Here is a 27,086-nt window from a genome sequence, read left to right as displayed (position 1 = left end):
CCTTTCTTGGGGTCCAGTACCAACCTGATTTTCTCAGTCTACCTGCATGTTGAAATCTCCCATAACAACCACAGCATTACATTTACTACATGCCAATTTAACTCCTGATTCAACTTGCGCCCTATGTCCAGGCTACTGTTTGGGGGCCTGTAGATTAGTCCCATTAGGGTATTTTTACCCTTACAATTCCGTGGTTCTATCCATACTGACTCCACATCTCCTGTTTCAATGTCACCCCTTTCAAGGGACTGAATTTCATTTCTCACCAACAGGGCAACCCAACCCCCTCTGCCCACCTGTCTGTCTTTTCAATAGGAGGTATACCCTTGAATATTCAGTCCCCAACCCTGGCCCTCTTGCAGCCATGTCTCAGTAATTCCCACAACATCATATTTGCCAGATTCTAACTGAGCGTCAAGCTCGTCCACTTTATTCTTTATACTTCGCGCATTCATATACTTTCAAGTACTTTGACTTCCGTATTCACTTCCCCCCTCGCAATTGGCCCTGACCTTACTCTGTTGTCCATTCTCAAGCTTTCCTTCCCATTAATTCGAGAATCTATTGTAATTTTTCCTGTCACCACTTCCCCTTCAACTCCATCTTTATACTCCCAATTTGTCAATCCTTCCCCCCCACTATTTAGATTAAACCCACATGTGTAGCCCTAGCAAACCTGCCTGCCAGAATGTCAGTCCCCCTCCAGTTAAGGTGTAACCCGTCCCTTATGTACAGGTCACCCCTACCCCAGAAGAGATCCCATTGGTCTATAAATCTAAATCCTTGCTCCCTGCACCAGTCCCTCAGCCACACATTCAGATCCCTTATCTCCCTGTTCCTGTCCTCACTAGCATGTGGTACTGGAAGCAATCCAGAGATAACCACCCTAGAAGTCCTCCGTCTACGCCGCATCTGCTCCCAGGATGAGGTGTTCCACACCAGGGCATCGGAAATGTCCTCATTCTTCAGGGAACAGGGGTTCCCCTCCACTACAATAGATGAGGCTCTCACCAGGGTCTCTTCAATACCCCGCAACACTGCTCTCTCTCCCCATCCCCCCACTCCGAACAAGGGCAGAGTCACCCTAGTCCTCAACTTCCACCCCACTAGCCGTCACATACAACAAATAGTCCTCGGTCATTTTCGCCACCTCCAACGTGACCCCACCACTCGCCACATCTTCCCAGCTCCCCGTCTGCTTTCCGCAAAGACCGCTCCCTCCGTAACTCCCTGGTCAATTCTTCCCTTCCCACCCGCACCACCCCCTCCCCAGGCACTTTCCCTTGCAACCGCAGGAGATGCTACACTTGTCGCTTTACCTCCCCCCTCGACTCCATTCAAGGACCCAAGCAGTTCCAGGTGCGAAAGAGGTTCACCTGCACCTCCTTGCATCCACTGCTCTGGATGTCAGCTGACCTACATCGGTGAGACCAAGCGTAGGCTTGGCGATTGTTTTGCCGAACACCTCCGCTCGGTTAACCAACCTGATCTCCCTCTGGCCCAGCATTTCAATTCCCCCTCCCATTCGGAATCCAACCTTTCTGTCCTGGGCCTCCTCCATGGCCAGAGTGAGCAGCAGCAGAAATTGGAGGAGCGACACCTCATATTCCGCTTGGGTAGTCTGCACCCCAGCGGCTTGAACATTGACTTCTCCAATTTCCGGTAACCCATTGCTGTCTCCTCCCCTTCTCAGCTCTCCCTCAGCCCTCTGGCTCCTCCTCTTCCTTTCTTCTTCCCGCCCCCCCACCCTACATCAGTCTGAAGAAGGGGTTCGGCCCGAAATGTTGCCTATTTCCTTTGCTCCATAGATGCTGCCTCACCCGCTGAGTTTCTCCAGCACTTTTGTCTAAGGAGATGTTAGAAATGGTCTAGGTGAATTTGAGTGCTGGATGGAAATTAGTGGTGAAATGTATGAAGTCAGTGAGTTCTGCATGGGTGCAGGAGGTAGCACCAATGCAGTCGTCAATGTAGCGGAGGTAGCGTTCGGGGATAGAACCCAAGCACGACTCGTACAAGGATTTCCCGTCCATATAACTATCCAATTTATTTTTAAAGGATAAAAACGAACCTGCCTCCACCACCTTCACTGGAAGCTCATTCCACACAGCCACCACTCTCTGAGTAAAGAAGTTCCCCCTCATGTTACCCCTAAACTTCTGTCCCTTAATTCTCAAGTCATGTCCCCTTGGTTGAATCTTCCCTACTCTCAGTGGGAAAAGCTTATCCACGTCAACTCTGTCTATCCCTCTCATCATTTTAAAGACCTCTATCAAGTCCCCCCTTAACCTTCTGCGCTCCAAAGAATAAAGACCTAACTTGTTCAACCTTTCTCTGTAACTTAGTTGCTGAAACCCAGGCAACATTCTAGTACATCTCCTCTGTACTCTCTCTTTTCTTTATTTCTTTAATTTCTTTATTTTTTTATGCAAAAATGTACCAATGTGGCCCTCATGCTGAAAAGTTTGGAGGCCCCTGCTATAGTATAATAGGTGGGTGGGATGGCACTGTGCAAAGGGACGGTGTGTCCCACTTACGAAACCTCAACGGAAACCTCTGGAGACTTTGCGCCCCACCCAAGGTTTCCGTGCGGTTCCTGGAGGTTCCCGGAGGTTTTTGTCAGTCTCCGTACCTGCTTCCACTACCTGCAACCTCCGGCAACCACCTGCAACCGCCGGGAACCGCACGGAAACCTTGGGTGGGGCGCAAAGTCTCCAAAGGTTTCCGTTCAGGTTTCGTAAGTGGGACAGGGTAACAGTACAGTGTGGGATCGCACTGTGTAACGGGGATGTGTGGGATCACACTGTGTAACGGGGATGTGCGGGATCACACTGTGTAACGGGGATGTGTGGGATCACACTGTGTAACGACTCCCCTCCAGCCCCACAGGGGGCGCTGACGCTGCCACTCCGCCTGCCCGCCCACCTGGCTCCCACTGCCCGGCTCCTGGTCTTCACCGCCCTGCCCAGTGGTGAGATGGTGGCCCACTCCACACACATACACATGGACAAGTGCTTCCGCAACAAGGTGAGGAATCTCCCCCCGTCAAGGATGTACTCCCCTGAGGAACTTCCTTTCTGCCCACTCCCCTACCACCCCTCCCGCCTCTTTACTTCACCCCCCCCCCCCCCCCCCCACACCACTCCGCCTCTACCTCCCACTTCCCCCCCTCCATCTGCCTCACCGCGCTCTCTACCGCTGCCTCACCGCGCTCTCTACCGCTGCCTCACCGCGCTCTCTACCGCTGCCTCACCGCACTCTCTCCCGTTGCAGGTGCAGCTGAGTTTCTCCGTGCCGGAGGAGTTGCCGGGCAGCCAGGTCTCGCTGCACGTCGATGCCGCCCCAGGCTCCCTCTGCGGTCTCCGCATCGTCGACCACAGTGTGCTGCTCCTCAAACCCGAGAGGGAGCTCACGACACAAAGTGTAAGGCCCAGCCCCACCCTGGGGTGCAGAATGGAGGGGCCCAGCCCCACCCTGGCGTGCAGACGGGGTCCCAGCCCCACCCTGGCGTGCAGAATGGAGGGGCCCAGCCCCACCCTGGCGTGCAGACAGGAGGAGGGGGTGGGGAAATATGGAGGGCTGAGGGAGGAAGAAGGAATGGAGTGAGCACGGGAGGGATTGGACACCTGAGGGAGGGTGAGAGGTGGGTATTGGGGGGGGGGGGGGGGGGGGAATGGGTGTCCATCTGCTCCTGAACTTTGCTGTAATTTATTTCACTCCCACCATCTCCCTACCCGCACACCCTCTTTCCCCTCTCCCTCGCCCTCACCCCTCTTTCCCTCCCTCTCCCCTCTCTTCCCATTTCTTACTCCTTTTCCCCTCTCTTCCTCCCTCACACTCTCTCGCTCCGTCACTCCCCCTGTCCCCACAGGTCTACTCCTTGCTGCCGGTCACTGATCTGAACGACTACCCCTACTCAGTGCGTGACTATGACTCTGACAACTGTGTTCCTGAGCCTGACGATTCACTGCTCTCACAGGACGACAAGAACTCTGTCACTGACGTGGCTCAGTTGCTACAGGTACCACCCAGGGAGTGGGGGGAGCGGGCAGGGGAGGAGGAGGGGGTCGACGGGTTGAAGGTGGGAGGGGATCGATGGGAGTGAGGGAGGGAGGGGGCGATCGGGGGTGAGGGATAGGAGAGAATGGAGGGATAGAGTCTGGCGATAGATAGATGGGTGTGGCAGTGAGAAAAAGGAGAGGGCGGGGAAAGGGAGGGGGAGACGAGACAAGTAAAGGTGAGAGAGTGAGGGGAGAAGGAATGGGGAGAGAGAGGGAGGAAGCAGGGAAGTGAGGAGAGGAGTATGAGGATTAATACAGTATAAGGAGGGAAGGAGTGGGGAGAGAAATAGGGGTAGTGAGGTAGGAGGTGCGGGTAGTAGCGATGTGAAAGTGGGGAGAGGGAGGGTTAGGGGGAGAGGGAGATAGAGGGGAGAGGATTAAGTAAGAGGGTGAGGGAGTGAGGGGAGACGGGAGGTGGAGAGGGTGCAATGGAGGGAGGGATCGTGAGCTAAGGTAGGTGTGGGGGGGTGAAGGAGAGACAAGGGTGGAGGAGGGGCAGTGACTGGGGTGGACCCTGCCCTCTGACCTCTGCCCTCTCCACAGGGCCTGGGCCTGAAGGTCTTCACGGACCTGGACTACCAGGTGCCCCTCAAATGCGAGTACGATCTTCAATATGCGGACCACCGTAAGCAGTGACCTCCCCCCACTGACCCCTCACCTCTGACCTTGCTCTGAACCCCGCTGATCCCTCAGTCACCTCCGACCCCCCGCTGACCCCACTCTGAACCCCCACTGATCCCTCAGTCATCTGGTCCGTCCCTTGATAATCCTCCACTGACCCCCATGCCCCGGCCCCTGACACTGCCATCACACCCACCCCGGACACCCTGACGTCACACTCCCTGATTCCCCCTCCACCCCCTTCCACCCCATGTGGTCCTGTGAGCCCCCCCAGACTGGGGACCATCAGTGACCCACAACACCCTCACACCCCTCTCACCCTCACCCCCCCTCACTCTTGCCGCATCCCATCACCCTCACACCTCCTCCATCGCCCTCACACCCCCTCCATCGCCCTCACACCCCCTCCATCGCCCTCACACCCCCTCCATCGCCCTCACACCCCCTCCATCGCCCTCACACCCCCTCCATCGCCCTCACCCCCCCCTCCATCGCCGTCACACCCCCTCCATCGCCCTCACACCCCCTCCATCGCCCTCACACCCCCTCCATCGCCCTCACCCCCCCTCCATCACCCTCACCACCCTCCTCATCCCCTGCCGTTAACCCCTCCGCACCCTCACCCCCAACATCCTCACCCCTCCCCCTGCTCACCGGACCTGTTCCCACCAGCTGTGGCAGAGGCACTAATGGAAACCGACTCAGCAATGCCAATTGCCTCAGTGTCCACGGGGCCCAGGCAGCTCCAGGTCCGCCAGTACTTCCCTGAGACCTGGCGCTGGGACCTGATTCCAGTCGGGTAGGTTCATCGCACCACACACAGTCTGCCGACCTCACCCCCTCCCTCACCTCACCTGGGATGATGACTGTAGGGGCCGGGGTGGGGGGTACATAGATGGGGAAAGGACGCGGGGGGTGTGGGTTGCGGCCAAGGAGGGGTGGTTTTCGGGGGGAGGTACAGACAGGGAGGGGTGCGGGGGCCTGAAGGGTGGTTACAAACAGGGAGAGGTGATTTTCAGGGGGGAAGGGTTTCAGATGTTGAGGGGAGACAAAATTGCTGGAGAAACTCAGCGGGTGCAGCAGCATCTAAGGAGCGAAGGAAATAGGCAACGTTTCGGGCCGAAACCCTTCTTCAGACTGATCAGATGTTGAGGGTTGTTTTTTTTTGGTGGGGGGGGGGGGCTTACTGAGATGGGGAGGGGTTGGGGTTGGGGCCACAGACAGGGAGGGGTGGTTTTCGGGGGGGGGGGGGGGGGGGGGGAAGGAGCTGGTACGGGTGGGACAGCAGGGAGAGGATGGGTTGATGGGTCTTCCCTGTGTTACAGGCCAGAGGGCCGGGCCTCGGTGGAGCTGACGATCCCGGACACCATCACGGAGTGGAAGGGCAGCGTGTTCTGCAACGGGGAGACCGGCTTCGGCCTCTCGCCCACCGCCTCCTTCACCACCTTCAAGCCCTTCTTCCTGGAACTGGCCCTACCCTACGCTGTGGTCAGGAGCGAGGGCTTCACCCTCAAGGCCAAGCTCTTCAACTACCTGGCCCACAGCCTCATGGTGAGGGGGACCCACGGGTTGGGGGGGGGGGGGGCACCCCCGGGTGGGGAGGCACCCATGGGCCTGGGGAGGAGGGCAAGATTGCCAGCCCTGACCGTTCCCGCATTCCCTCCTCACCGCCTTGCCCAGGCCTGTGACTAGTGGTGCGACTCAGAGATCGGTGCTGGACCCATTGCTGATAGTAGTTGATATCACCGATGTGGATGAGAATGTGCATAAGACATGATCAGTTGACACTGAAACAGATGGTATTGCAGAGAATTGCATATTCATCAGCTGGGCAAAAGGCATTTGGATATGTATGAATATGACACTGTACAGCACAGGAACAGGCCCTTCAGCCCACAATTTCCATGCCCATCATGATGCCACATTTAACTAATCTCTGCCTGCACGTAATCCATATCCCTTCATTCACAGCTTATCCATGAGCCAGTCGAATAGCTTCTTTCATGCCACCATCGTATCTGCCCACAAACATCCCTGGCAGCGTGTTCCCGACACCCACCACTCTCTGTGTTACAACTGACCCTACACATCTCCTTTTAACTTTGCCCCTTTCACTTTAGAGCTCTATGATGCGTGTACGGGAAGTCAAATCAAGGTCAGACATTCACAGTGAACGTTGGGCCCTGGGGAGTGTTGTAGAGCAGAGCGATTGAGGAGTACAGGTGCAGCGCTCCTCTGAAAACAATCTCACTGGTAGATGATGGCAAGTAGATTAAATGTAAAGAAGGTGTAATGCCTTCATTGCTTGGGGCATTGAGTATAAGTGTCAGAAAGTCAGGATGCAGCTCTATAGGACTTTGGTCAGGCCGCATTTGGAGTATAGTGTGCAGGGTCATCCATTACAGGAAACATAGAAACATAGAAAGTGGGTGCAGGAGTAGGCCATTCTGGCCCTTCGAGCCTTCAATATGATCATGGCTGATCATCCAACTCAGTATCCTGTACCTGCCTTCTCTCCATAACCCCTGATCCCTTTAGCCACAAGGGCCACATCTAATTCCCTCTTAAATATAGCCAATGAACTGGCCTCAACTACCTTCTGTGGCAGAGAATTCCAGAGATTCACCACTGTGTGAAAAATGTTTTTCTCATCTCGGTCCGAAAAGATTTCCCCCTTATCCTTAAACTGTGGAAGGATGTGGAAGCTTTGGTGTGGTGGTTTTCCAGCAGCTGAGGTTTACCTTAATCTGAAGAAGAGTCTCGACCTGAATAAGGGGGGTGGGGTGTCAAATAGGATAGTCGAGGATGGAGTTAAAGGGAAAGGGTTTCTTAAATGTGTGAGCCGAGAGACAGAGGGGTGTAAAATGAGGGTAGAAGCAATAGGTAGCAAGGTGAAATGTGGCAGGCAGACAAATCCAGGGCAAAAATCAAAAAGGGCCACTTTTCAACATAATTGTATAAGGGGTAAGGGTGTCGTAAAAACAAGCCTGAAGGCTTTGTGTCTCAATGCAAGGAGCATTCGTAATAAGGTGGATGAGTTGAATGTGCAGGTAGCTATTAATGACTATGATATAGTTGGGATCACGGAGACATGGCTCCAGGGTGACCAAGGCTGGGAGCTGAACATCCAGGGATATTCAATATTCAGGAGGGATAGACAGAAATGAAAAGGAGGTGGGGTAGCGTTGCTGGTTAGAGAGGAGATTAACACAATAGAAAGGAAGGACATTAGCTTGGAGGATGTGGAATCGATATGGGTAGAGCTGCGAAACACGAAGGGACAGAAAACACTAGTGGGAGTTGTGTACAGGCCACCTAACAGTAGTAGTGGAGTTGGGGATGGCATCAAACAGGAAATTAGAAATGTGTGCAACAAAGGTAAAACAGTTATAATGGGTGACTTCAATCTACATAAAGATTGGGTGAATCAAATTGGCAGGGGTGCTGAGGAAGAGGATTTCTTGGAATGTATGTGGGTTAGTTTTCTAAACGAACATGTAGAGGAACCAACGAGAGAGCAGGCTATTCTAGACTGGGTATTGATGGAGAGTGACATAGTTAATTCAGAAACAAGGGTTCTGAACTTAAAGAAAGGTAACTTTGACGGTATGAGACGTGAATTGGCCAAGATAGACTGTCAATTGATTCTTAAAGGGTTGATGGTGGATATGCAATGGAAGGCATTTAAAGACTGCATGGATGAACTACAACAATTGTTCATCCCAGTTTGGCAAAAGAATAAATCAGGGAAGGTAGTGCATTAGTGGATAACAAGGGAAATCAGGGATAGTATCAAAACAAAAGATGAAGCATACAAATTAGCCAGTAAAAGCAGCCTACCAAAGGACTGGGAGAAATTCAGAGTCCAGCAGAGGAGGATAAAGGGCTTAATTAGGAAAGGGAAAATAGATTATGAAAGAAAACTGGTAGGGAACATAAAAACTGACTGCAAAGGTTTTTATAGATATGCGAAGAGAAAAAGATTAGTTAAAACAAATGTAGGTCCCTTGCAGTCAGAAACAGGTGAATTGATCATGGGGAACAAGGATATGGCAGAACAATTGAATAACTACTTTGGTTCTGTCTTCACTAAGGAAGACATAAATAATCTGCCGGAAATAGCAGGGGACCGGGGGTTAAATAAGATGGAGGAACTGAGTGAAATCCAGGTTAGCCGGGAAGTGGTGTTAGGTAAATTGAATGGATTAAAGGTCGATAAATCCTCAAGGCCAGATAGAGTGCATCCCAGAGTACTTAAGGAAGTTGCCCCAGAAATAGTGGATGCATTAGTGATAATTTTTCAAAACTCTTTAGATTCTGGAGTAGTTCCTGAGGATTGGAGGGTATCTAATGTAACCCCACTTTTTAAAAAGTGATGGAGAGAGAAAACGGGGAATCACAGACCAATTAATCCAACATCGGTAGTGGGGAAACTGCTAGAGTCAGTTATTAAAGATGGGATAGCAGCACATTTGGAAAGTGGTGAAATCATTGGACAAAGTCAGCATGGATTTACGAAAGGTAAATCATGTCTGACGAATCTTATAGAATTTTTCGAGGATGTAACTAGTAGAGTGGATAAGGGAACCAGTGGATGTGTTATATCTGGACTTTCCGAAGGCTTTCGACAAGGTCCCACATAAGAGATTAGTATACAAACTTAAAGCACACGGTATTGGGGGTTTAGTATTGATGTGGATAGAAAACTGGCTGGCAGACAGGAAGCAAAGAGTAGGAGAAACGAGTCCTTTTCACAATGGCAGGCAGTGACTAGTGGGGTACCACAAGGCTCAGTGCTGGGACCCCAGCTATTTACAATATATATTAATGATTTGAACGTGGGAATTGCGTGCAACATCTCCAAGTTTGTGGATGACACGAATCTGGGGGGCAGTGTTAGCTGTGAGGAGGATGCTAGGAGGCTGCAAGGTGACTTGGATAGGCTGGGTGAGTGGGCAAATGCATGGCAGATGCAGTATAATGTGGATAAATGTGAGGTTATCCACTTTGGTGGCAAAAACAGGAAAGTAGACTCTTATCTGAATGGTGGCCGATTAGGAAAAGGGGAGTTGCAACGAGACCTGGGTGTCATGGTACACCAGTCATTGAAAGTAGGCATGCAGGCGCAGCAGGCAATGAAGAAAGCGAATGGTATGTTAGCATTCATAGCAAAAGGATTTGAGTATAGGAGCAGAGAGGTTCTGCTGCAGTTGTACAGGGTCTTGGTGAGACCACACCTGGAGTATTGCGTACAGTTTTGGTTTCCTAATCTGAGGAAAGACATTCTTGCCGTAGAGGGAGTACAGAGAAGGTTCACCAGACTGATTTCTGGGATGTCAGGACTTTCATGTGAAGAAAGACTGGATAGACTCGGCTTGTACTCGCTAGAATTTAGAAGATTGAGGGGGGATCTTATAGAAACTTACAAAATTCTTAAGGGGTTGGACAGGCTAGATGCAGGAAGATTGTTCGCGATGTTGGGGAAGTCCAGAACAAGGGGTCACAGTTTAAGGATAAGGGGGAAATCTTTTAGGACCGAGGTGAGAAAAACATTTTTCACACAGAGAGTGGTGAATCTCTGGAATTCTCTGCCACAGAAGGTAGTTGAGGCCAGTTCATTGGCAGACAAAACCAGGGCAAAAATCAAAAAGGTCCACTTTTCAACATAATTGTATAAGGGGTAAGAGTGTTGTAAAAACAAGCCTGAAGGCTTTGTGTCTCAATGCAAGGAGCATTCGTAATAAGGTGGATGAGTTGAATGTGCAGATAGCTATTAATGACTATGATATAGTTGGGATCACGGAGACATGGCTCCAGGGTGACCAAGGCTGGGAGCTGAACATCCAGGGATATTCAATATTCAGGAGGGATAGAGAGAAAGGAAAAGGAGGTGGGGTAGCGTTGCTGATTAGAGAGGAGATTAACGCAATGGAAAGGAAGGACATTAGTTTGGAGGATGTGGAATCGGTATGGGTAGAGCTGCGAAACACTAAGGGGCAGAAAACGCTGGTGGGTGTTGTGTACAGGCCACCTAACATTAGTAGTGAAGTTGGAGATGGTATCAAACAGGAAATTAGGAATGCGTGTGACAAAGGCAAAACCGTTATAATAGGTGACTTCAATCTACATATAGATTGGGTGAATCAAATTGGCAGGGGTGCTGAGGAAGAGGATTTCTTGGAATGTATGCGGGATAGTTATCTAAATCAACATGTAGAGGAACCAACGAGTGAGCAGGCTATTTTAGACTGGGTATTGAGTAATGAGGAAGGGTTAGTTAGCAGTCTTGTTGTACGTGCCCCCTTGGGCAAGAGTGACCATAATATGGTTGAGTTCTTCATTAGGATGGAGAGTGACATTGTTAATTCAGAAACAATGGTTCTGAACTTAAAGAAAGGTAACTTTGAGGGTATGAGACGTGAATTGGCCAAGATTGACTGGCAATTAATTCTAAAAGGGTTGACGGTGGATATGCAATGGAAGACATTTAAAGACTGCATGGATGAACTACAAAAATTGTTCATCCCAGTTTGGCAAATGAATAAATCAGGGAAGGTAGTACATCCGTGGATAACAAGGGAAATCAGGGATAGTATCAAAGCGAAGGATGATGCGTACAAATTAGCCAGAAAAAGCAGCACTGGGAGAAATTCAGAGACCAGCAGAGGAGGACAAAGGGCTTAATTAGGAAAGGAAAAATAGATTATGAAAGAAAACTGGCAGGGAACATAAAAACTGACTGCAAAAGTTTTTATAAATATGTGAAAAGAAAGAGATTAGTTAAAACAAATGTAGGTCCCTTGCAGTCAGAAACAGGTGAGTTGATCATGGGGAACAAGGATATGGCGGACCAATTGAATAACTACTTTGGTCCCGTCTTCACTAAGGAAGACATAAATAATCTGCCGGAAATAGCAGGGGACCGCGGGTCAAAGGAGTTGGAGGAATTGAGTGAAATCCAGGTTAGCCGGGAAGTGGCGTTGGGTAAATTGAATGGATTAAAGGCCGATAAATCCCCAGGGCCAGATAGGCTGCATCCCAGAGTACTTAAGGAAGTAGCTCCAGAAATAGTGGATGCATTAGTAATAATCTTTCAAAACTCTTTAGATTCTGGAGTAGTTCCTGAGGATTGGCGGGTAGCAAACGTAACCCCACTTTTTAAGAAGGGAGGGAGAGAGAAAACGGGGAATTACAGACCAGTTAGTCTAACATCGGTAGTGGGGAAACTACTAGAGTCAGTTATTAAAGATGGGATAGCAGCACATTTGGAAAGTGGTGAAATCATTGGACAAAGTCAGCATGGATTTACAAAAGGTAAATCATGTCTGACGAATCTTATAGAATTTTTCGAGGATGTAACTAGTAGCGTGGATAGGGGAGAACCAGTGGATGTGGTGTATCTGGACTTCCAGAAGGCTTTCGACAAGGTCCCACATAAGAGATTAGTATACAAACTTAAAGCACACGGCATTGGGGGTTCAGTATTGATGTGGATAGAGAACTGGCTGGCAAACAGGAAGCAAAGAGTAGGAGTAAACGGGTCCTTTTCACAATGGCAGGCAGTGACTAGTGGGGTACCGCAAGGCTCAGTGCTGGGACCCCAGCTATTTACAATATATATTAATGATCTGGATGAGGGAATTGAAGGCAATATCTCCAAGTTTGCGGATGACACTAAGCTGGGGGGCAGTGTTAGCTGTGAGGAGGATGCTAGGAGACTGCAAGGTGACTTGGATAGGCTGGGTGAGTGGGCAAATGTTTGGCAGATGCAGTATAATGTGGATAAATGTGAGGTTATCCATTTTGGTGACAAAAACAGGAAAGCAGACTATTATCTAAATGGTGGCCGACTAGGAAAAGGCGAGATGCAGCGAGACCTGGGTGTCATGGTACACCAGTCATTGAAAGTAGGCATGCAGGTGCAGCAGGCAGTGAAGAAAGCGAATGGTATGTTAGCTTTCATAGCAAAAGGATTTGAGTATAGGAGCAGGGAGGTTCTACTGCAGTTGTACAGGGTCTTGGTGAGACCACACCTGGAGTATTGCGTACAGTTTTGGTCTTCAAATCTGAGGAAGGACATTATTGCCATAGAGGGAGTGCAGAGAAGGTTCACCAGACTGATTCCTGGGATGTCAGGACTGTCTTATGAAGAAAGACTGGATAGACTTGGTTTATACTCTCTAGAATTTAGGAGATTGAGATAGAAACTTATAAAATTCTTAAGAGGTTGGACAGGCTAGATGCAGGAAGATTGCTCCCGATGTTGGGGAAGTCCAGGACAAGGGGTCACAGCTTAAGGATAAGGGGGAAATCCTTTAAAACCGAGATGAGAAGAACTTTTTTCACACAGAGTGGTGAATCTCTGGAACTCTCTGCCACAGAGGGTAGTCGAGGCCAGTTCATTGGCTATATTTAAGAGGGAGTTAGATGTGGCCCTTGTGGCTAAGGGGATCAGAGGGTATGGAGAGAAGGCAGGTACGGGATACTGAGTTGGATGATCAGCCATGATCATATTGAATGGCGGTGCAGGCTCAAAGGGCCGAATGGCCTACTCCTGCACCTAATTTCTATATTTCTATGTTTCTATATTTAAGAGGGAGTTAGATGTAGCCCTTGTGGCTAAAGGGATCAGGGGGTATGGAGAGAAGGCAGGTACAGGATACTGAGTTGGATGATCAGCCATGATCATATTGAATGGCAGTGCAGGCTCGAAGGGCCGAATGGCCTACTCCTGCACCTATTTTCTATGTTTCTATGACCTGAAACGTCACCCATTCCTTCTGTCCAGAGATGCTGCCTGACCTACTGAGTTACTCTAGCACTTTGTGTCTTTGTTTTACTATAACACTGCCTAGATTAGAGGCTATTAAGAAGAGGGTGGACAGCCTTGGATTGTTTTGACTGGAACGCCAGAGGCTGGGGGGAGACCTGATAGAAATATATAAAATTATGAGAGACGTAGATATGGTCGGCAGTTAGGACCTTTTTCCCAGGATGGAAATGTCAAAGACTAGATGCATAGTTGTAAGGTGAGAGGAGCAAGTAGTTTACAGAGAGTGGTGGGGGCCTAGACCATGCTGCCATGGTGGTGGTGGTACAGATACGATAGTGGTGTTTACGAGGCACATGGATTTGCAGAGAATGGAGGATATGGATCATGTTTGGGTAGATAAGATGAGTTTATCTTGACACAGACACTGTGGGCCAGAGGGAGAGCTAGTTCCTGGGCTGCACTGTTTATGTTCTGTGTTCATTAATGTGAGCTCACCACCAGGATGGTGCAGAATGTTTTGGACACACTGGCGTTCATTAGTCAGAGATTGAGTACAGAGGTGGGGACGTCCTGGTACAGCTTTACAAGACAGTACTGTGTGTAACTTTGATCACTCTGCTACACAAAAGATGCCATTCAGCTGGAAAGAGTGCAGCGATTTCTGAGGATGTTGCCAGCACTTGAGGGCATGAACTATAGGGAGAGGTTGAGCAGGCTTGGACTTTATTCACTGGAGTGCAGGACGATGAGGGGATATCTTATAGAGGTTATTCAATCACGAGGGGAATAGATAAGGTGAATACCCAGAGTAGGGGAATCAAGAACCAGGGGACATAAGTTTAAGGTGTTATGGGGATGATTTAATAGGAACCTGAGGGGCAACATTTTCAGACCCAGCGTGAGTGGTATCTGGAACGAGCTGCCAGAGGAGGTAGTTGATGCAGGTCGCATAACAGCATTTAAAAGACACTTGGACGGGTACATGGACAGGGGGGGTGTAGAGGAATATGGGCCAAATGCGGGCAGGTGGGCTTCACTTATCCAAGGCACCGTGGTCAGCATGAACGATGGGCCGACGGGCCTGTTTCAGTGCCGATATGTGAATCTCCCGATGCAGATCTGCTGAAGTGTGAGCACAGGGACCAGTGACCTCTCTGTGAACCCAGTCGGCCACACACTGACCCGTTCACCCTTTCACCCCATCTCAAGGTCAAGGTCACGTTGCAGGAAGCCCAGGGCTTTGAGCTGAAGTCGTCAGACAGCCAAGTTCAAGTGTGTGTCTTATCTACAGACAGCGTCACTGTCAGCTGGAAGCTTTCAGCCACTGGGCTGGGTGAGTTAGTGACCGGGTCACACCTGCCTCTGCCCCACCCCTGGGGCAGCGAGGGAAGGGAGGGAGTGGCTGGATCTATCCCAGGTCCCTGTCCCCACCCCTGGGGCAGTGGGGGAAGGGGGCACGTGAGGGGGGGGGTGAGGGAGGGAGTGGCTGGATCTGTCCCAGGTCCCTGTCCCCACCCCTGGGGCAGTGAGGGAAGGGGGCACTGGAGAGGGAGTGAGGGAGGGGGGGGGTGGGGGGGGGGTGGGGAGGGCGCCCCAGGTCCCTGCCCCCATCCCCGTTTAATTTCATTTTACAGCCGTCTCTTTTCCGTTCCTTCACTCCGCGATTTGCCGTGGACGTGAATATTAGTTTAGTTTAGAGATACTGTGTGGAAACAGGCCCTTCAGCCCATCGAGTCCGCATCGACCAGTATGCCCTGTACACTAGCACTAACCTACACACTGGGGACAATATACAATTTTACTAAAGCCAATAGTCAGAATTGAATCTGAGTCTCTGGCGCTGTGTTGCAGCAACTCTACAGCTGCACCAATGTGCCGCTGTGTGTGGCTGGCTGTTCTTGCTTTCCCCATTCCTCTCCCACCTCTCTCTCACCACTCTCTCTGTCTCTCCCCCTCTCCCCCTCTCATCCTCTCTCCCTCTCTCACCATCCCTACTCACTCTCCCCCATCCCTTTCTTCACTTCTGTCACCCATCCCTCTCAGCACATTCTCCCCCCTGACTGTTCTCCCTTGCTCTCTGCCTCTCTACATCACTCTCTTCCTCTCACTCTTTGCATCTCCATCTCTCTCCCTCGCACACTCTCCATCTGCTCTCTCTCCCTCTCTCTCTCTCTCCCTCTCTGTCTCCTTCTCCTTCTCCCTTCCCATCTCCTTTTCCCTCCCAGACTCTCCCTCGCACGCTCTCTTTCTCCCTAACTCTCTCTCTCTCTGTTCCTTCTCCCCCTGCCTCCCTGCCTGTCTCACCCCCTCTCCTTTTCTCCCCCTCTTTCATCTGTCATCCTCCTCTCTCTCCACCTGAGTTTCTCTCCCCATTTCTCCACCTCATTCTCACCATCTCTCCTGCTTCTCTCTTGCTCTTACCCTCTCCCCTTCTATCCTCTATCCCCCTTCCTCTCTCTCTCTTTTCATTCTCTCTCCCTACCCTCCATTTTACAGACTCCCTCTCTGTCACCCCCCCCCCTCCCCTCCCCTCCCTTTCTCTCACCCTCTCCCTGCAGTTTAGTTTAGAGATTCAGTGCATATAGATACATCTTGCACGACCCTACACACCATGGACAATTTACAACCAAAGCCAATTCACCCACAACCCTGCACGTCTTTGGAGTTTGGGAGGGAAGGGAGCACCCGGAGAAACCCCACGTGGTCACAGGGAGAACGTACGAACTGTGTACAGACAGCACCCGTAGTCAGGATGGAATGGGGGTCTCTGTTGCTACCGTGCTGCCCTGCCCCACCCTCACTCTGCCGCTGTGTTGTAGGGGAGGTGAACGTGACGGTGGCCGCTGAGTCCGTGCTGTCCGCCACTCTGTGCGGGAACGAGGTGGTGTCCGTGCCCGAGAGAGGAGCCGTGGACATAGTACGCAGACCACTGCTCATCCAGGTCAGTGCCGCCCCCCCACTCCCCACGCCCTCCCCCCCCCTCTACAGCCTCACCACAAACCGTACCCCTCCCCCTCCACATTCCCCTCGCCCCATCTACCACTTCCCCCCCACCTGTACCCCTACCACCCCAGGACCCCTTAACCCATCTGCACTCCACTACGTCTCCACCTCCCTTCACCCCACTACCCCTCCACTAACCGCCTCTCCCCTCACCATCTCTTACTCTCCCCTCACCCCCACTCCCCTCACCCCCCACTCCCCTCACCCCTCTCCCACTCATAGAAACATAGAAAATAGGTGCAGGAGTAGGCCATTCGGCCCTTCGAGCCTGCATCCAACTCAGTATCCTGTACCTGCCTTCTCTCCATACCCCCTGATCCCTTTAGCCACAAGGGCCACATCTAACTCCCTCTTGAATATAGCCAATGAACTGGCCACCACTCTCCCCTCACCCCCTGTCCCCTCACCACCTCTCCCGTTCCCCTCACTACCTCTCACCGTCCCCTTGTAAAGGTTTGTTTTTACTTTGAACAGATAATAACACTAAAATGAGTGATAAAGCATTAAAATATATTTCACCAGGCGGGTAGGGCAGTTACTCTTACAGTATGCAAAATATAGACTATTCTGAGTCACTCTATCCCCACACACAGAGGTAATGTTTAATAGTAAGATTAAATGAGAACTTGCCAGTTTGAAGTTTGATCTTTATTTTATGAGGAGTTGCGTCGAGGGATTACGTGAAGATCCCGCCAGCACGCATGCGCGACATTCTTCAAAGCAGCGGTGTGAAGTCACAGACAATAGTAGATGAAATAAACATAGTAAGATAAGAAGAACTAGAACACCAGTTGACCTTTATGATAGAGGGTGGGCGTGGAGGGCACGTAATCCCTCATCGTAACTCCTTGTAAAATAAAGATCAAACTTCAAACTGGTAAGTTCTTGTTTAATCTTACTATTTTACTTCGGAGTCACGTGAGTGACTACGTGAAGATTTTAAAGATCTGTGATTTCATGCCGTGGAACGAGTCCATGCTTCACTCACTGCCTTAGTTGACCAGGGGAGGAAGTATGTTATCGTATTCAGACATGAATAATGACAATAGTAACCTCCCTCACCCGGGAGGAACTATGAACAGAACTTAACATAGACTTCGTAAATACCCCCGATCTGGCAATGGGTTAGTACTAAATGTGTGGAAAATTGCTAGATTGACCATCCTGCAACCGCTAGGATGTGGTCCCGCTAACTTCCATAACCCTGCTGCTGAGGTTGTTGCAGCCTTGGTGGAGTGACTTGAAATGTCAGTATTTTACTCCTGTATAAGCCAGACCCATAACCACCTGAAGATGGTCTGTAGTGATACCTTCTTTTGAGGCTAGATGTAACTAACAATATTGCTAGTTCAGAGTCTCTAGGCTCTAGTGATCTAACATTCTGGTGTAGATGTGTGACCATACACAATCGAAGGTTCATGGGATATGTGAACATCTAGTTTGAGATCTGGTGCCCCTGGTCTATACTGCTTGACTAAGTCATAACATAAGTGTTATTTAGCCTGCAGATATAATCATCCTATCCAGTCAACGTTTATGTAATGACTGGACCCGTTGTGCTGCATGCAGCGCTATGAGCATAACCACTTATAAGTGAGTTAGCCCAAGGACAGGGATGTAGCTGGAGCCCTTCAGCGAAGCAACGTAGCACAATGTTAACACCCCATATCTCTGCGTCCCTAGGCCTGGGAGTTTTCGAGTTGCAGATATCCTTCATAATCTAGAACTCAGAGGGTGACCCCCCAAGAGTGGATTCTTCTCCTCCCAGCCAGTATGATGAAGCACTTTAGGTATGGTAGATGGCACTTTAGACATCATGATTTGTCAAGCCCTAATATGAACCTGAACTACAAGACGTCCGTCATCCGTGCCAAATTATGTAATATAATCATAAAACAAATACCTTCCATCTCCTTATGAGGAAATATTGTTTTTTTTGTGTTTTTTTGGGGGGGGTTTTGGTGCTATCCCTGCGATCTGCAGCGAGCACGTTCATGGTTGGTTTAACAACCCCAGCCGCAGGAACGGTCTTCTCAGTCTCTGTAAGTCAATGAATTGATTATATCATGCTGAGGGCGGTTTCCCGCGTCACGGCTAGACCAATACTTGTGTCTAGAAATAACCATATATGGTTCTATCATTCCCCACATCAGTGGGAACCATAGCTGGTTAAGCCCGGCAGGCACTATAAAAATGCCTGAGGCGGGAACTTGCTGAATTTTGCAAACCCGTCTGTTGAGGCAGAATGGAGGAAAACATAAAAGAACATTCCTCTTTAGTGTAGCTAGAATGTAACGAACGCTACCGATATGCCACATATTTTCCACTGTTGATTGAGCCTGGATGCAAGTTTCTTGATCTTTAATGTTCACAATGTATTTTAATACTTTGTGATCCAACACCCATATTGTGTACCGTAATGAGGTTTGGGTAAACTATCACCGGATATTTTGACTTGTTTGCACCCATGTAAATAACATTTACCACCACGGAAGTGTATCAACTTGGACTAGAGCATGCAGATTAGGCATATTCGCATAAACCATTAATCCCCAGAATGCACCCAGTGTCTATAGGTAGTTGATACCATGTAACTGAGGAATTGGTAACTCTCCCATCCACATCTGTAACTAGATGGCATGAACAATTTCTCATCCTGAACAATTGCATCAGTATGTAATTTAATTAAAGATTTACTGATTTAGTGGAATAGCATAGAGATGGTACTTGAGTGCTTACTTCTTTTGCATGCTGTATAGTTCTGATTGTGCAAAGGCCTAAATAGCACAGCTGTAAGCCAATTATACTTGATGAACAGAAGGCTGCTTGATCAGTTTTGTTACGGGCTTCAATTAATTCCAATCCCTTACCTCAGGGCGGAGTCCCAGACGATTAAATAGAATTAAAGGTAATCCCAATCATCAATAAATTCAGTTGGTATCAACTTAAATTTATCTGGACAGATGAGAACCCAATTTATCAAATGGGTTTTGTGGCTAACTTAGCAAAATACAGCGTTTAATCCAGATAGTTCTTAACAATATTTTTAAAACTCTGAGCAGCCGAAGCACTCATTTTTGTAAATAACCTGGGAACTGAAGTTAGCCTATTTTGCCATGTTTTAACTGTATCATTGCCCCATCCAGTTAAATTTCAGATATTTCCAGTGCCCTGTGAATGAAGCTGACCCCATGGGAATTAATAGTCACGAAGTTTCAATGTCTATACTGCACATGCGATATGGGATTGTTGATAATAAACAGGCCTCATTTGTCATAATAGCGAGCCTGCCTAAAGAGGCAACTCCAGCCATATTCCTAGACTGTCTCGCTTGTACTGTGCAGTATAAACTATCTCTTCCAACCTTCTTGTAAATGGTCCACAACCCCACGTCTCGGAAAGAACCAGACCCACCTACCGTCATGGCTACCGGTGGTTTTATGGTAAGCCCAAAAGGCCCCCGATGTGGGTTCGATTTCCATCCTTGGGTCGTTGGGCTGCTGGTGTATTAGGACCCAATGTCTTTCCAGGTGCATGGTAACTCCCAGCCAGCACCTGTTCCTCGGACATGCTTCGAATTCAGAATCAGTTGCCAACTGATCCCTCGCACTCACCTTTGCAGAAGGGAGTTTTGTAGGCAGCCCTGAAAAGGGTGCTGCCACGGGCTCTAGAGGAGACCTGCGCTGATATGGCCCTCCCTGGCCAATTAGGATGGGTAAAACGTCTGAGGACGAACCCATATCGGAGGGGCCCTCCTGGCCTGACTTCAGTCTAGGCCTTTCAGTCTCCTGTTTTAGCTCTTACCCTCCTCGGGCAGCCGGAGTCTGAATTCGCCGCCGGCTACTCGCTCTTCTGCGGTCCTAGCCGTGTCTTCCACACGGTCCCCGTGGCTTAGGTTTCCCCCACGCACGGATCTACCCGCAGCTTTTGCACGGTTCCCGCAGCTGTTTCCCCCAAGCACGGTTCTACCCGTGTTCTTCGCAAGGTCCCTGTGGCTTGGTTATCCACAGTCTTCCCACGGTCCCTGAAGGTGGGTTATCCGCAGTCTTCCCGCGGTTACTGAAACTGGGTTATCCGTAGTCTTCCCGCGGTCCCTGGAACTAGGTTATCCGCGGTTTTCCCACGGTCCACGAGGCTGGGTTATCCCCAATCTTCCCACGGTCCTTGAAGCTGGGTTATTTGTGGACTTCCCACAGTCCCTGAAGCTGGGTTTCCCGTGGTCTCTGGTCGGATTATCCATGGTTTCCCGTGGTCTCTGAAGTCGGGTTACCTGTGGTTTTCCCATGGCCTCCAAAGTCGGGTTCCTGAGGTCTTCCTGTGGTCTCCAAGGTCGGGTTCCTGCAGACTTCCCGTGGCCTCCAAAGTCGGGTTCCTGCGGTCTTCCCGCGGTCTCCGAAGTCGGGTACCAGCGGTCTTCCCCGCGGTTTCGGAGACCGGGTTACCCGCGGTCTTCCCCTGGTCCTGGAAGGCAGGTTACCTGCTGGCTTCTGAGGTTCCGTGGTCCCCGCAGCCAGGCTTCTTCCTGCGGTCGGCATTCCCCACGGCCCTTGTAGTTGGGACCTAAAATGCGGGCGAAATTCAGCGGGTGCAGCAGCATCTATGAAACTTTGTAGCAGGGATCCTTGTGGTGTCGGGAGCCGGGATTTCCCCTTTGAATGCTCCCTCGGTTTGGGGCTTCACCCGAGCCGGCGAGTAAACGGGGTTGCCCCGCGATTCTGTGGTCGGCTTCGGGTATCCCCGCGGTCCCTGAGAAAGGGCTTCCCCGCGATTCTGTGGTCAGCTTCGGATATCCCCGCGATTCGCAGCCGGGATTCCCCCCCCCCTCCCTCGGCGGTCCCTGTAGAAGGGAGCCGGGTGGCGCTGGGGTTCCGACCTCGGACCATCAACAGGAGCTCTGAACGCTTCCTGCAGTAAAAAAGAGACCTGAAAAAGTTAAAAACTTACCTTCAGGTCCGAGCTGTTGGAAGCAGCGCACCAACAGCCTGTCTCACGTGACTCCGAAGTAAAATCAGATATATTTATACCTCAATAATCAGCAATTGAGCAATTCTTTATCTTGCAGAGCATTGTACAGCCTCTTGCCTGTTAAGATTGACAGGTTCTTCCGAGAGAGGAAAGGTTAGCCCATATATGGTTATGATAAAGAAGCTATTTTTCTGCAGCTCAAGTATTTGTTTTTTTACCTAGTTGACGCGCATTATAATCTTATAGAGTACAGCCAAGAGTCTGAACATTCCCCTGATTGTTTTTCTCTGTGATATAAACATTCCATGTATTTGTGCTGTTATCTCGCTAGTGTTATGGAAGAAGGGCAAAAACATTTCTGCTAGCCTTGCTAGTGTAATAGGAGAAAGGTAAAAGCATTCATTTATTTGCTTCTAAATCTACAGCTGAATCCATTTTGTAACTTTTAATTCTTTAAACTTTCTCACCCTCACCCCTCTCCCCCTCCCCTCACCACCTCTCCCCCTCCCCTCACCACCTCTCCCCCTCCCCTCTCCCCTCACCACCTCTCCCCCTCCCCTCTCCACCTCTCCCTCTCCCCCTCCCCTCACCACCTCTCCACCTCTCCCTCTCCCCCTCCCCTCACCACCTCTCCCCCTCCCCTCACCACCTCTCCCCCTCCCCTCACCACCTCTCCCCCTCTCCACCTCTCCCTCTCCCCCCCTCACCACCTCTCCCCCTCCCCTCTCCACCTCTCCCTCTCCCCCTCCCCTCACCCCTCTCCCCCTCCCCTCTCCACCTCTCCACCTCTCCCTCTCCCCCTCCCCTCACCACCTCTGCCTCCCTCTCTCCATAGCCGGAAGGCTCGGAGACGGAGTTGACCCACAGCTCGCTGCTCTGCCCGGCGGGTAAGTGTCCAGTGCTCGTGCGGGCATTTTATGTATGTGTGGTTGTGCTCTGGGTCTGTGCGTGAGAGCGGTCCCTCTGCTCATTGCTGCCTCACCCACACCCACACCAGTCTCTGCCCTTCTGCCCCTAGCTCCCTCAGCCTTCCTCCATCTTTCTATTGTCCGTATGTGAACCTCTTCCCTCGCTGTGTCAACTTCATCCCTCACGGGGGGTTTGATAAACTTCACAAAGAGATCGGAGATAATCGCAGGAACCCAACAGCGCCTATAGACAGGGGCAGAGTAAAGGTTTAAGGTCAAGGTGCAAAGAACTGCAAATGCTGGAATCCTGAGTAAAATACAAAGTGCTGGAGTAACTCAGCGGGTCAGGCAGCATCTGTGTAGGGAATGGATAGACATTGTTTCAAGTCTGAAGCTAAAACATAACCTGTACCCACTTTCCTCCACAGATGCTGCCTGACCCACTGAGTTACTCCAGTACTTTGTGCTTTTCTATAGGTTTAAGGTGAGAGGGGATAAATTTAATAGGGACCTGAGAGGCAACGTTTTCATAGAGGGTGGTGTGTGTATGGAATGAGCCGCCAGGGGAGGTAGGTGAGGCAAGGGCTGTAACAGCATTTAAAAGGCACCTGAACAGGTGCCTGGATAGGGTAGGTTTTGAAGGATATGGGCAAACGTGGATAGGTGGTAGATAATAAATAATAGGTGCAGGAGTAGGCCACTCGGACCTTCGAGCCATCAATGTGATCATGGCTGACCATCCACAATCATACCCTGTTCCTGCCTTCTCCCCATATCCCCTGACTCCGTTATCTTTAAGAGCCCTATGTAACTCTCTTGAAAGCATCCAGAGAACCAGCCTCCGCCGCATTCTGAGGCAAAGAATTCCACAGACTCACACCACTCTGTGTGAAAAAGTTTTCCCTCATCTCCGTTCTAACCGTTCTTACCCCTTATTCTTAATCTGTGGCCCCTGGTTCTGGACTCCCCCAACATCGGGAACATGTTTCCTGCCTCTAGCGTGTCCAAACCCTTAATAATCTTATGTTTCAATAAGATACCCTCTCATCCTTCTAAATTCCAGTGAATATACTGTAAGCCCAGCTGCTCCATTCTATCAACATATGATAGTCCCATCCCAGGAATTAACCTAGTGAACCTATGCTGCACTTCCTCAATAGCAAGAATGTCTTTCCTCAAATTTGGAGACCAAAACTACACACAGTACTCCAGATGTGGTCTCACCCTGTATAACTGCAAAAGGACCTCTTTGCTCCTAAACTCAACTCCTCTTGTTATGAAAGCTTTTGCTTTCTTCACTGCCTGCTTGCTTACTTTCATTGACTGATGAACAAGGACCCCCAGATCCCATTGTACTTGCCCTTTTCACAACTTGACACCATTTAGATAATAATCTTCCTTCCTGTTTTTGCCACCAAAGTGGATAACCTCACATTTATCCATACATGCATCTGCCCACTCACCCAACCTGTTCAAGTCAGCCTGAATCCTCATAGCATCCTTCTCACAGTTCACACTGCCACACAGCTTTGTGCCATCTGCAAATTTGCTAATGTTAGTTTTAATACCTTCATCTAGATCATTATTGTACATTGTAAATAGCTGCGGACCCAGCATCGAGCCTTGCGGTACTCCATTAGTCACTGCCTGCCATTCTGAAAGGGACCCGTTAATCCCTACTCTTTGTTTCCTGTCTGCCAACCAATTTTCTATCCATGTCAGCACTCTACCCCCAATGTCATGTTCTCTAATTTTGCCCACTAATTTCCTATGTGGGACCTTATCAAATGCTTTCTTAAAGTCCAGGTAGACTACATCCACTGGCTCTCCCTTGTCTAGTTTCCTAGTTACATCCTCAAAAAATTCCAGAAGATTAGTCAAGCATGATTTCCCCTTCATAAATCCATGCTGACTCGGACCGATCCTGTTACTGCTATCCAAATGTGCGGCTATCTCATCATTTATAATTGACTCCAGCATCTTCCCCACCACCGATGTCAGGTTAACTGGTCTTTAATTCCCCGTTTTCTCCTTAAGTACCCTGGGGTGCAGACTATCAGGCCCTGGGGATTTATCAGTCTTCAGTCCCGCTGAGTTTCTCCAGCACTTTTGTCTACCTTCGATTTACCAGCATCTGCAGTTCCTTCTTGAACAAGCATGATTTCCCCTTCGTGAATCCATGCTGACTTGGACCGATCCTGCTACTGCTATCCAAATGTGCCGTTATTTCATCTTTTATAATTGACTCCAGCATCTTCCCCACTGCCAATGTCAGGCTAACCGGTTTATCTGTCTAGAACGTCCCTGCTCCTATACTCAAATCCTTTTGCTAGGTATGTTAGCATTCATAGCAAAAGGATTTGAGTATAGGAGCAAGGAGGTTCTACTGCAGTTGTACAGGGTCTTGGTGAGACCTCACCTGGAGTATTGCGTACAGTTTTGGTCTCCTAACCTGAGGAAAGACATTCTTGCCATAGAGGGAGTACAGAGAAGGTTCACCAGACTGATTCCTGGGATGTCAGGACTTTCATATGAAGAAAGACTGGATAGACTCGGCTTGTACTCGCTAGAATTTAGAAGACTGAGGGGGGATCTTATAGAAACTTACAAAATTCTTAAGGGGTTGGACAGGCTAGATGCAGGAAGATTGTTCGCGATGTTGGGGAAGTCCAGAACAAGGGGTCACAGTTTAAGGATAAGGGGGAAATCTTTTCGGACCGAGATGAGAAAAACATTTTTCACACAGAGAGTGGTGAATCTCTGGAATTCTCTGCCACAGAAGGTAGTTGAGGCCAGTTGATTGGCTATATTTAAGAGGGAGTTAAATGTGGCCCTTGTGGCTAAAGGTATCAGGGGGTATGGAGAGAAGGCAGGTACAGGATACTGAGTTGGATGATCAGCCATGATCATATTGAATGGCGGTGCAGGCTCGAAGGGCCGAATGGCCTACTCCTGCACCTATTGTCTATGTTTTCTATGTTTTTATCTACCTGTTTTCTCTCTGCAGCCTTTCTTAAAAAGTGGGATAACATTAGCTATCCTCCAATCCCCAGGAACTGATCCTGAATCTATAGAACATTGGAAAATGATCACCAATGCGTCCATGATTTCTAGAGCCACTTCCTTAAGTACCTTAAGATGCAGACCAACAGGCCCTGGGGATTTCTCAGTCTTCTGTCCCATCAGTCTACCCAACACCATTTTCTGCCTAATGTGCATTTCCTTCAGTTCCTCCTAGATCCTCTGGCCACTAGTACATCGGGGAGATTGTGTGTGTCCTCCTTAGTGAAGACGGATCCAAAGTACCTGTTCAACTCGTCTGCTATTTCCTTGTTCTCCATAATAAATTCGCCTTTTTCAATCTTCAAGGGTCCAACTTTGGTCTTAACTAATATTTTCCTCTTCAAATATCTAAAGAAGCTTTTACTAACCTCCTTTATATTCTTGGCTAGCTTACCTTCGTACCTCATCTTTTCTTCCTGTATTGCCTTTTTAGTTATCTTCTGTTGCTCTTTAAAAGTTACCCAATTCTCTGGCCTCCCGCTCCTCTTTACTATGTTATACTGCTTCTCTTTTATTTTTATAGTGTCCCTGACTTCCCTTGTCAGCCACCCTTACTCCCCATGGAATCTTTCTTCCTCTTTGGAATGAACTGATCCTGCACCTTCTGTATTATTCCCAGAAATACCTGCCATTGTTGTCCCACTGTCATCCCTGCTAGGGTATCTTTCCAGTCAACTTTGGCCAGCTCCTCCCTCATGGCCCCATAGTCCCCTTTATTCAACTGTAACACTGACACCTCCGATTTACCCTTCTCCCTCTCAAATTGTAGATTAAAACTTACCATATTATGGTCACTGCCTCCTAATGGCTCCTTAACCTCAAGTTCCCTTATCAAATCCAATTCATTACACAACACTAAATCCAGAATTGCCTTCTCCCTGGTAGGCTCCAATACAAGATGCTGTAAGAATCCATCACGGAGGCACTCCACAAACTCCCTTTCTTGGGGTTCAGTACCAACCTGATTTTCCCAGTCTACCTGCATGTTGAAATCTCCTATATCAACCGTAGCATTACCTTTACAACATGCCAACTTGATTCAACTTGCACCCTATATCCAGGCTACTGTTTGGGGACCTGTAGATAAGTCCAATTAGGGAATTTTTACCCTTACAATTCCTTAGTTCTATCCATGCTGACTCCATATCTCCTGTTTCAATGTCACCCCTTGCAAGGGACTGAATTTCATTCATCACCAACAGAGCTACTCCACTTCCTCTGCCCACTATTCTCTTTTCTATTGTCTTTTCGATAGGAGGTATATCTGGAATATTCAGTTCCCAGCCCTGGCCATCTTGTGGCCATGTCTCTGTAATTCCCACAACATCATACTTGCCAATTTCCAACTGAGCCTCAAGCTTTTCCACTTTATTTCCGCAATTCCTGCAGGTGTAGTTTCCAGAAGCACCATCAGTGTCTCCTGACTTCCCACATCCTGCAAACCTTACACTGAATTGGCTTACCCGTCATGCCTTCCCTGCGTTTTGTATCTCCAACTTTTGACATAGTCTCCTCTCCTCAGCCTCCTCTCCTCAGCCTCCTCTCCTCAGCCTCCTCACCGAAGACTCTTGAGCCAAAGACTCGCACTTTTTGAGCCAAAGACACTCACACTCGCGTCCTTTCAAGGGAAGTGCCTTGTAGAGGGAAGACTCTCGAGCCAAAGACTCACACTTTTCTCTCAAGGCACTTCTCTCG

General features: G+C 49.5%; 1 protein-coding gene and 1 long non-coding RNA gene across 2 annotated transcripts in view; one reads left to right on the top strand and one right to left on the bottom strand.

Moving 5' to 3' along the window:
• LOC116966846 (alpha-2-macroglobulin-like) overlaps positions 1-27,086 on the top strand; it is a 111,449-nt gene that overhangs the window by 40,356 nt on the left and 44,007 nt on the right. Inside the window, exons 11-19 of the mRNA XM_033013186.1 lie at positions 2,879-3,024; positions 3,271-3,420; positions 3,869-4,018; positions 4,602-4,683; positions 5,352-5,478; positions 6,005-6,230; positions 14,662-14,785; positions 16,272-16,393; positions 22,256-22,307. Of these exons, the coding sequence (XP_032869077.1) occupies positions 2,879-3,024; positions 3,271-3,420; positions 3,869-4,018; positions 4,602-4,683; positions 5,352-5,478; positions 6,005-6,230; positions 14,662-14,785; positions 16,272-16,393; positions 22,256-22,307 (1,179 nt within the window). The remainder of the gene's footprint in view (positions 1-2,878; positions 3,025-3,270; positions 3,421-3,868; positions 4,019-4,601; positions 4,684-5,351; positions 5,479-6,004; positions 6,231-14,661; positions 14,786-16,271; positions 16,394-22,255; positions 22,308-27,086) is intronic.
• LOC116966857 lies at positions 77-26,648 on the bottom strand. The gene is made up of 3 exons (XR_004410081.1): positions 26,426-26,648; positions 18,723-18,726; positions 77-101 (listed from the first exon to the last, which is right to left on the bottom strand). It is a non-coding gene; the product is annotated as an uncharacterized LOC116966857 (long non-coding RNA).

This window comes from Amblyraja radiata, chromosome 38 (genome assembly GCF_010909765.2).
Source record: "Amblyraja radiata isolate CabotCenter1 chromosome 38, sAmbRad1.1.pri, whole genome shotgun sequence".
NCBI lineage: Eukaryota > Metazoa > Chordata > Chondrichthyes > Rajiformes > Rajidae > Amblyraja > Amblyraja radiata.
This window is presented reverse-complemented; position numbering and strand designations above follow the sequence as displayed.